Consider the following 11,421-nt stretch of genomic DNA (forward strand, 5'->3'; position numbering starts at 1 on the left):
TGGGAAGGTTCACTACTGGGCAGAGTTTTTCCATTCGTAGATAACGGCTCTCACTGTGGTTCTTTGGAGTCCCAGAGCCTTGAAATAGCTTCGTAACCCTTCCCAGACCGATGGATTTCAATCACCTTCTTCCTCATCATTTCTGGAATTTCTTTCAACTTTAGCGTAGTGTTACTTTGTAAGACCTTTTAACCCACTTTATTCTGTTGTGAAAGTTCTATGTAAGTGTTGATGTGATTGAACAGGGTTTGCAGTGATCAGACCTGGTTGTGTCTAGTCCAGCTGAACCCCGTTATGAATGCAGTTTCATAGATTTGGGGAATTAGTAACTACGGGGGCAAATACATTTTCACACAGGCCCAGTTGGTATTGGAGAACTTTTCGGCTCTAATTTGAAACAATTTAGTGCGAGAGATACACAAAAAACAGAAGAAATCGGGACGGGGCAAATACATTTCCATTTAAATACAAATACGTTTTGTAGCACTACCTGAATTCTACTGTGCTATATAAAACGTACGTGCAGTATTTACTTAGTTCTTATTTGTTTGTTTCGAAGCATCAATAAGGACTGAATAATGCAGCGAAAACGGCTGAAGCCGAATAAGATTAAATATTTCATAATTGATTAAACACAGAAATTTTCACGTTCATGCCGTTTCACAGGTTAATACAATTTCACGTGATGCATGTAACAAATTCACATCCCTTAACAGTGATTAATCCAAAAAAAAAAAAAAAAAAAAAAAAAGAGGGCAAGTCACGCTCTCGCCTTTCTGTAAAAGATAACTAGAATGAAGGAACGCTGAGGAATAGTGGATGATGGCGGCGAGAACGGTCAAAGAAGGCTTGATCTGAAATGTTCAAACCGAGAGAGTTTTTCTCTCAGAAAGCTACGAGTATGATGCAACACAACGTACACATACACGTACATGGTTTTTTTTCTCATAGAATCCGTGAACATTCAGAGCTCCTGCTACCCGGTCGATGTCGGCCTGGTATTACATAATGTTTTGTGGAAGCGCCGAGATGTTGTTTTTTCATGTAGCATGAATCTCGATTTTAACATTACTGTGGCGTGTTGAAGATGACGGCGATCCGCAGCGAGGAGGAGAAGAGACTGATCGAGCAGAAGATGCTGGACGCCGAGATGCTCGCCCTCAAAATGGCTGAAGAATCTGAGAGGAGGTTTGTATCCACATGTACATGAGATTCAATCAGAGTTGAATAACTCTGCTGTGTGTGTGTATGTATATGTATGTGTATGTATGTGTGTATATATATGTGTATGTATATATATATATATATATATAATATATATATATATATATATATATATATATATATATATATATATATATATATATATATATATATATATATATATGTATATATATATGTATATATGTGTGTGTGTATAAAAAAAGTCGTATCTGCTGTAGAGTTTAAAACGCTACAGCTCAATATCTTAAAATCATGGGATTTTTATTCTGTACTTTTAATTCTAATATTTATTAAAAAAAAAGAAGAAAAGAATACATATACCATGAACTTAAGGTTCAGGAACGAAAGACATGTGACACACAAACTGCAGAGCGATTAGGCTCAGTCCTACTAAGTCCTATCGAGGTTGATAGTAATATCAGCAGTAGTAGTAATAATAATAAAACGAATAATAGTAATAATTGTAATATTGAAGTATATTAATATAGTGGTATTGCATAATATAGTATAGCAGTATGTTCTGTTGAAATTATTATTATGAGTAGTAGTAGTAGTGATATACTGCAAGAAGTATTCATTAGTAATTGAAGTAGTAGTAATAGTTGGAGTACTAATAGTAGTAGTACTAATACTTACAGTAGTTCAAGAAGAAGTTGTAATGATGCGTATACTAGTAGAAATAGAAATAATAGTACTGATATACCAACAGTAGTAGTAAAATTATTATTAGTAGTCATAATGCTATTAGTACTAACAGAAGTAGTATAGCAATAACACTAAGTAGTATTAAGGATATTAATAATAGTAGTACAATTAGTAGCAATAGTAGTGGTAGTACTAACAGAAGTAGTAGTAATACTAATATAGTAGAAACAGTGGTAGTAGTAGAAATAACGGTGATAGTAGTAATAGAAGTAGTAGTAAAAAATAGTAGTAGTGGAAGTTGTGACAGAAGTATTAGTATGGGTCATACTAATAGTTGTACGAGCAGTAAAGGAAGTAGTAGTTGTACCAGAAGGAGTTGTAGGAGTAAATCTAATATTTGTTGTATTAGTAACAGAAACGGTAGTAGAGGTAATGCTACTAGTTGTAATAGTAGTAGTAGGAGTAATACGAATAGAAGTAGTATTAGTAACAGGAATGGTAGTAGAGGTAATGCTACTAGTTGTTGTAGTAGTAGTAGGAGTAATACGAATAGAAGTAGTATTAGTAACAGAAGGAGTAGTAGAGGTAATACTACTAGTTGTAGTAGTAGTAGGAGTAATACAAATAGAAGTAGTATTAGTAACAGGAATGGTAGTAGAGGTAATACTACTAGTTGTAGTAGTAGTAGGAGTAATACAAATAGAAGTAGTATTAGTAACAGGAATGGTAGTAGAGGTAATACTACTAGTTGTAGTAGTAGTAGGAGTAATACAAATAGAAGTAGTATTAGTAACAGGAATGGTAGTAGAGGTAATACTACTAGTTGTAGTAGTAGTAGTAGGAGTAATACGAATAGAAGTAGTATTAGTAACAGAAGGAGTAGTAGAGGTAATACTAACATTTGTAGTAGTGGTGGTGGTAGTAAGAGAAGTAGTAGTAATAGTAGTAGGAGTAGTAGTAATACTAACAGAAGGAGTAGTAGCAATAGAAGTAGTATTAGTAATATATTTAAAGCCTAAGCCTGTATTTAGTCTTCTGTATGAATATCTCTCTTGGACGTTATGTATTTAGTCTTCTGTATGAATATCTCTCTTGGACGTTATGTATTTAGTCTTCTGTATGAATGTCTCTCTTGGACGTTATGTATTTAGTCTTCTGTATGAATGTCTCTCTTGGACGTTATGTATTTAGACTTCTGTATGAATATCTGTCTTGGGCGTTATGTATTTAGTCTTCTGTATGAATGTCTCTCTTGGACGTTATGTATTTAGTCTTCTGTATGAATATCTCTCTTGGACGTTATGTATTTAGTCTTCTGTATGAATATCTGTCTGGGACGTTATGTATTTAGTCTTCTGTATGAATATCTCTCTTGGACGTTATGTATTTAGTCTTCTGTATGAATGTCTCTCTTGGACGTTATGTATTTAGTCTTGTATGTGAATGGCTCTTTTGGACATTGGGTCATTTAGCTTTATGTATGAATTTTTACTTCATTGCATTACCTCTGAAAGCATCACTGTGGTAGACTGTGAGCTGTGGCTCAGTCTAGCTTCTCATGCTTTCATAAGTAAATAAAAATGACTCATGCTTAACTCACACTCTCTCTGTCTTTTTTTTCTTTCCCCCACAGAGCCAAGGAAGCCGATCAGCTGAAGCAGGACCTGCAGGAGGCCAGAGAGTCTGAGCGCAGAGCCAAACATAAGCTGCTGGAGATCACTAGCAAATCGCCTTACATGGTACCGTTGAGCATCAGTCCTCCTTTTTTTTTAGTCTTTTACCAGACGAGATTTTTTTTTTTAAACTGTAGAAAAGAACATAAAACATATGATTTAGTTCTTTAAAAAGACTGCAGCGTACACTGAATGGATTATTTAATAATAGAGAGAGGCACTCCTGTTTGTGATTGTGATTTATAGAAGGTGATCGATTTTTTTTTATTTATTTTATTTTATTTATTTTTTAATAAGCCACTTGTCCACTTGTCTCATTATCAGACTATCCGCCCTATGACGACAACAACACGTTGCTGGTATGGGAAAATAATCCTTGATGGGGTGGTGTAATGATTATTTTCCTTGAACGCCATGCCTTGTTGTGTTTTATTCCTTACTTCCTGCAGCTTTGGTTTGCTTCCCTCGGTCCCATGAGCATTATATATGTCTGCTTTCATTGCCATCGCAAATCTCAGTCTGTTGTGAAAACCACAGTGATTTAACTCTGTGCTCCCAGTCGCAGTCTTAAACCTTTATCAGTCCCGAGTCACCCAGATAAGAGAGAATAGCTGCTACAGACGGAGCCGATAGACATTCTGTCCTCGACCGCCGCGGTCACAAATTACTGCTATTTAGAATTGGCCTGCAGCCGGGAATGACTCGTTTCCTCCTTTGTGGAAGTTTTCTCTGCATTTGTGTGTGTGTGTGTGTGTGTATATGTATGTATGTGTGTGTATATGTTATTTAGACACTTTCTTTTTTTTTTTTTTCCCTTCACAGCCTCTGCTCAGTTCTGTCCACACAGTTTACTGTTTCTTTTATCTGTAACCGTTTCCCTCTTCCAGGCTGCGTCGCTCTCTCCGAACGCCCTCCCTCCCGATCTCAGCTTCAGCACGGAGAACCTGAGCTATGACTTCAAAGACACCGATATGAAACGCCTGTCTATGGAGATCGAGAAGGAAAAGTGAGTAGAGCCTGGTCGGTTTGCGCACGAAGCCCAGCCTGTACCTCGGGTAGATCGTCTTCCGCTTCCTCGACAACAAACAAACAAACAAAAACCAAAAAAAATCCCCAAAGCCGAACATCTATTGAGATTTTAAACCGTTTCAACTCGCTTTGACTTTTGGGATCTGTGCGCATCGGTATTCCCCAGTAGTATTAAACCTGTATTTTCACTGTAGCAGACCTGTCAACCTCGAGACATCAGTACTCCGCTACGGGTTACCACTTGAAACGAGTCATGACTTTCCCAGATGAACCAATCAACATATTAATCTGGAATAATTGACAGTTGCACAGATGTTTCAACTTGAGTGGAGTCTGTGGAAGCCCCGCCCACTCCCCAATCTCTCCTGTTTAAAAAAAAAAAAAAAAAAATAATTATACAAACAATTTTCTGGCCCTCACTTTCTGTCAACGTAAATAGAAACTAGCATCAGACGTATGTAATCTTAATTCGGGAATCAACAGAAGGTTTTATGCTGAAAATAGTCAAAAAATAGTCGGGGGTGGGGGAGGGCGTGACGGAAACAGAAAACAAGACTGAAATAGGCGTACAAGGAAGTGTCAAGTCTTACCTCTTACAAATAATTTGAATGGGTCATGACCGTTAGAAAGTGTTTAAAACTGTCAAACCTGTCATGGTCGAAAGTGTAACGTGTGAATATACAGGGTTTTATAGTCACCATCAGGTGCGTGGGAGAGGAAAAACAGCTGTTGCTCATCTGTAGACACTCGATAAATAAACACGCACCCTTTTAATAATTGCTATATGTAACATATCTTTTTCCTACAAAAGAAAGAAAAATGCTTCTTGTGTCTACATCTTAATTAAACCAGATGAGTGGCACCGCAAGCCTGCAGGAGGACCTAGTCGTCTCCGTGGTCGTCAATCCAAAATGTCCTTTATAGCTTCTTTTTTATTTATTTATTATTTTTTTGTTTTGGTCCAGTGTAGTTATGAGTTCTCATTGTGTTTAGGGTGGAGTACATGGAGAAGAGCAAGCACCTCCAGGAGCAGCTGAACGAGCTGAAGACCGAGATCGAGTCCTTGAAGCTGAAGGAGCGAGAGACTCATCTGGACATCCTCCATAACGAGAACACGGAGAGAGGCACCAGCAAGCAGAGCAACTTCAAAAAGGTGGGTGTAGGTGCAGTTGTAGTATTTGTAATTTGATATTTACACATATTATTATTATTATTATTATTATTATTATTATTATTATTATTATATATTTGTTTGGCATTGATGGACAATTTCAGAAATGCAGACTACTAGTGCTTTATTATTAAATAAGTCATTAAGGGACCGTCTCTAAAGTGCAGATTAATGTCTGTGAAAGATTCATTTCCTACTTTTAACTGCATTTTTTTTTTTTTTTTTTTTTTTTTAAATGGTGGAAAGAGTCCTAAAAACTTGCTTAAATGTTCCTGTAGGTGTAAATGTTCCGACAACATGGCCGACTTTATTTTACCATATACGCTATACACGTTGATCGAGATGACGAATTAAAGGAAAACGTCTCGGTCTCGGTAAGGCATCGGGTCACCGTCAGCCATCACAGCAGTTTCAGTGCACTATGGTGTCGATAATATACATCTCTGGAACTGTACTGGAGCACTCGGGTGGAGAGCGTCGCTCCGAAATCTCCCATAGGTGTTTAACCGGGTCGGCACAATGACTTTCCGCTGTTTGCAACGAACAAATCAAACACAAGTATTTGAAATAATTCAACAGGTCTATGAGGGTTGAATAATTTCCTTTGCAACTGTAGGTATTTCTTAAAAAAAAAAAAAAAAAAAAGTTAAACATTTCCATGTTTATCTTCCCTCCTATATGGATATGAACCCAAACGTTCGTACACTTTCACCTCAGAGACGAGGTTTCAGTTTCAATCCGATGAAATGGCACCCACCGGAAGCGGAAGCAAATGTGATCGGTCCCAGATGCTCGCATCAGAAAGCCGTGGTTGCGGTGATTACTTTTTCAGTAAAATAGGAATCGCATCCCAAGAAAAAAAAACGAATCTGAAGATTTATTTATCTATCTGTCTATCTATCTATTTATTTATTTCCGGGGATGATGTATGCAGATTAGATTGAAACCCAGAGGTGTTGGTGCGTATTACTTTTCACACATTTGTGCAATTCCCTGCTCGAGCTCTGATTGGCAAGCGCAATTAAATGCGACGAGCTGCACCTGCGTTTCGACGATTATTTTTTTTTTAACGATGTCGGGTAGGACCGGATCGCATCCGTCATGAAGATGGGCTGAAGATAGTTCACGTTTTTTGCTCCGAGCCCAACGAGAAAAAGATGCCGCTTCTGCATATGATGTAAGAGCGGAACATTAATGTAACGTATGAGAACTGAAGTAGGTCGGATGCATAAAAGTGTTCCCGGATATGTCCGCTTTACTTACTTACGTACTTATTTATTTATTTATTAGACAGTGGTGCACATTTTTCAGATGTATTATTCAGAAATAATTACGCAGCAGTGTCTGTTTGAGCGTATTAGAGTGAACCGTGATTCAGAAACCCACAGCAGGTAAGGATGTGCTTGCACATAACCTGGTAATTATCTCCCCTGTGAATCGACGCTCCATAACGAGGGTTTGGGTTTCTGTTGAAGCCCAGTACAGCGAGTTTGCATGCACAAAGTATTGCGGGGGGGGGAGGGGGGGAGGAAGAGAAAAAAAAAATCGCAGGTGGTAAGTGTTTTTGGATGGTACACATTCGTTACTTTATCTTTTTGTATATAATCGATTCTATGAAACACAAATCAGATATCTCATTACCTCAGGAGCAGTGTACAAATTACAGTCCGACGTCTTCTATCGGAAGGGGTTTAATCAGGATTTAGCGAGCTGTTGAGTAGAAAGCTCGTCTCGGCCCCGGGATCCAGCACGTGGGGTGAGATTACCAGAGCTCCACTAATTCGTTTCAGTCTCGTGATCACTCGTTAGGATTGAGAAGACCTCCTGTGTGTGTACGGGTCGAAAGGTCTGCTTCGGTATGATCGTCTGATTGGATTGAAGAACAGGATGTCGTGCACCAGGGCTCAGTTTCAGCCCTCCTAACCACCAGGGGCAGTGAGAATCACCCGGATATGTTGTATGTAGATTCCTGACCGTCACACTTGTATGTCCTCGTTGAACGTCCTGTCGCAGATTTATTCCCCCTTTGCTGTTATAATAACCCTCAGTCTTCTGGGAAGGCTTTCCAGTAGGTTTTGGGACTGGGCGTGGCTGTGGGGATTTGTGTTCATTCAGCTACAAGAGCATTAGTGAGGTCGGGGAGTGATGTGGCGTGAGGAGGTCTGGGGTGCAGTTCATCCCAAAGGTGTTCAGTGGGGTTGCGGCCACGGCTCTGCGACCATGTCTTCATGGAGCTCGCTTTGTGCACGGGAGCATTGTCAGGAGGTTGGGCATACAAAGTTATTCTAGACGGTTCCACGCATCAGCTGCCTCCGCCGGCTTGCCTTCTTCCCATAGTGCATCCCGGTGCCGTCTCTTCCACGTGTACGTGACGTCACGCACACACACACCCGGTCGTCCACATGATGTGGATGAAAACGTGATTCATCAGACCAGGGCCACCTTCTTCCACTGATCCGGTTCTGACGCTCTGAATCGATTCTCCGACCCAGTCGTCTAGCCGTCACAATCCGGCCCTCGTCAGAGTCGCTCAGATCCTCACGCTTGCCCATTTTTCCTGCTTCCAACACATCGAATTTGAGAGCTGGCTGTTCACTCGCCGCCTGATAAATAGATCCCGCCCCTTGACGGGTGCCGGTGTAACGGGGTAATCAGTGTTATTCCCTTCTCCTGTCAGTGGTTTTAACGTTCCGGCTGATCGGTGTATTACAGTGTGTAAAAATCGAATATCAATACGTTATTCAGATCGAACAGATAACACATCCTAGAATACAGATACAAAGAGTAGGTGGTATTTGGTGGTGATTAACCCCGCCCCCCGAAAAAAAAAAAAAGATCGATGGATAGAAATGATTAAGTAAATAGAAATCGTCAGTAAGTAAAATGATTTGATAAAAATGAATTACTGCTGCATTTTCCGACTGTGTATGTGTGTTTGTTTAGAATTAGAACTAATTCGGAATCCGTGCCGTGGCCTTTAAGCTCATATCCGGCCGTGCCCCACCCCTGAGGGCTTGAGCTCCACTTAGCCCACTTTGAGAGTGGTTATAACGTCCAGGTGGAGCTTTTAGCTCAGGGGCAGCATGACTGAGCCTGCTGGCCTGTTAGGATGATTAATAACCGTGACCCGCTCCCTCTCCCGCTCCGTAATGCTTCCTGCTGTTAAGTGTAGCCTGGGGATGAGTGCTCTAAAGAAACCCGGCTGCAGTGGCTGAAAGCTTCTCAGATGCTACGCTGTGATCAGAGCTGCTTCCGGCTTCAGCTTTGTGGAACGCCTGGCCCGAACTCTTCACTGAGGTGGTGCATTAGTGTCCTCACAGAGCTTCCACGTCCTACGATTCTAAAGTAGGCCATTATTGTCCGGAAATGTGCTTTTTTTCCCTCCTCCCGTTTCAGTGGAGGTATCTCCAGCTCCTTTTCTCTGTTTTTCTGCCTGTCCAAGGCTTTCAGCGAGGCTCTTGATATCGGTATATGCCGTTATGGTGGTATACTATAAAAATCAGAGATATGAGGGGAACTAGTGGAGGGAGAGACGACAGATGTTTTCACATTATGTAATGGGTATCTCAGTATAACCGTGACGTCAGAGGGTCCATCCATTTTCTTCTGCTTATCTGGGTCCGAGTCACAGGGTCTGTAGTCTAAGCGGAGATGCCCAGACCTACATCTCCCTAGCCACCTCATCCAGCTCCTCCACAGGGATACCTGGGCGCTCCCGGGCCAGACGAGATAAAATATAATCTCTCCGTCTAGTCCTCGGTCTGCCCCGAGGTCTTCTCTCCATCGGGCATGTCCGAAACACCTCCCCAAGGAGATGTCCAGGAGGCATCCTAGCCAGATGCCCGGACCACCTCAACTGGCTCGTTTCGATGCAGAGGAGCGGCGATTCAAATGTGAGCTCCGCATCTCTAAGGCCAGCCCAATCACCCAGCGAAGGAGGCTCATTTCCGCCGCTTGTATCCGCAGCCTCGTTCTTTCAGTCACTCCCCAAAACTCGTGACCATAGGTGAGGGTCGGGGTGTAGATTTGATCGCTAAATCGATAGCGTCGCCTTTCGGCTCAACTCGAAAAGAAAAAAGAGGGGAAAAATGTACACACCCAGTCGGTTAATAATTAGGGTTGGTTGAGGATGGTAGATGTGCTGGCAGCACTCGCAGCATATACGTACAAACTGCTGACCAATCAGAATCGAGCAGTGTAAAAAGTGTAAACTCCCGTCGCGAGGACTTTCACACGGTGGACTAACATAAAGCGGCGACACTGGAGACTCCTTAAACCTGCGTAATGATTCAACATGATTTACACTGTGTGACGCGTCAGCCGTACAGGACCCTGTGAATTCGCCGTCACTATAGAAACGCCGATCATCATCTCCCGAGTCTTTCCGTCGCAGGCGTTCCCTCTTCCGAACATCCGCCCGTTTCGTTTCGACGGCCGATCGGAAAGAGCCGAGCGCGCCGATGGATCCCCGATTTCTAAATCACTTCAAGCGACCCGTAAGTCACGGCCGCACCGCGGTCCGGATTATAATGGAGATCCCGTCGAGACGGCACGGCTTCCTCGTTGTAAAGTCGTTTTCTTTAAAGCTGCTTTCCGTCAGCGTCTATCGTTAAAAAGCGCTACTCGAGTATACACGGAGAATCGCATTAAAACGGAGCGGAACTCTAGCGAGACCAGCCGAGCCGTCGCTACAGACGCTGCCCCGGTTTCACACTCCCGCGCAGGTTTATTTGTTGTATATTTAATGTACACCCATGGCGTGGGTAAGCTGATGGAAGGAACCAGTTTGTGTAATTTGCTGCACTATATTTGGCAGTGTATGCAAATACGGTTTACCTCCGGGAATATTTGGCTCCTCAACACACACACACACACACACACACACAAAATCACCATGTTTACAGAGTCAGTGAGCATAATCGTTCCAGAAGTTGTCGGATTTTATTTTGGAGCTCGAACGCCTGGGATAACCTTTAGAGAAATCGTGGTGTTTTTTTTTATTTTTTTTATTTTTTAATTTATTTCCAATTCTGATCATTAATTTGATTCAAATCACACGCCGCTGTAATCCTTCCGCAGAGAAGAGAAACCCAGCAGGCGCTTATGCACACATGATATCATTTCCCTTTGTTTATTTATCTGTTTATTCAGTTCACGACATGATTTCAGGCTGAAATTCCGACCAGGACGCTGAATGTTTTGACACGTACACGGCGGTACGTGAATCCTCCAGTATAGCTCGTGAAACATTTGTGTAACGCGTATGAAGGCTTCAAGTGCGTGCTCTTCGAATCGAGCGTCATTTGAAAGCAGCTCATACGACGGTTACGCTGCGACCATGACGACAGCCTTACCACTCCTTCCGCTTGTTTGTTTGTTTGTTTGTTTATTTTAGAATTTTAGCTCACGTCTCTCGCACAACCCGGGGAAGGTGAAGGCTGACGCGTGCTTTCGTCTGAGACACCATGCAGCGTGACGCACTCGCGGTATCCGCCCTCTTCCGCATACGTTAGCTCACGGAAGCCTACGATTGGCTACTGATCGGCTGTGATTGGCAGGGAAGACGGAGCATGCTTCTCCTACCCAGAGCGCACGGTCAGTTTAGCCGTCTTGGCTCCTGGCTTTTGATTTGGCACAGGATAAACGCCTTTCCGTTGTGGTTTGCTCGCTCGTGCCGTG

The 11,421-nt window shown here is 41.9% G+C and overlaps 1 protein-coding gene across 2 annotated transcripts in view; it reads left to right on the forward strand.

Annotated features, from left to right (window-relative positions):
• nf2a (NF2, moesin-ezrin-radixin like (MERLIN) tumor suppressor a) overlaps nt 1-11,421 on the forward strand; it is a 46,501-nt gene that overhangs the window by 30,233 nt on the left and 4,847 nt on the right. For both annotated transcript variants that reach the window (XM_017452380.3, XM_017452381.3), the window contains 4 exons: nt 1,088-1,188; nt 3,503-3,608; nt 4,430-4,548; nt 5,565-5,724. In XM_017452380.3, the coding sequence (XP_017307869.1) occupies nt 1,088-1,188; nt 3,503-3,608; nt 4,430-4,548; nt 5,565-5,724 (486 nt within the window). The remainder of the gene's footprint in view (nt 1-1,087; nt 1,189-3,502; nt 3,609-4,429; nt 4,549-5,564; nt 5,725-11,421) is intronic.

The sequence above is a fragment of the Ictalurus punctatus genome, chromosome 22 (genome assembly GCF_001660625.3).
Source record: "Ictalurus punctatus breed USDA103 chromosome 22, Coco_2.0, whole genome shotgun sequence".
Classification (NCBI taxonomy): domain Eukaryota; kingdom Metazoa; phylum Chordata; class Actinopteri; order Siluriformes; family Ictaluridae; genus Ictalurus; species Ictalurus punctatus.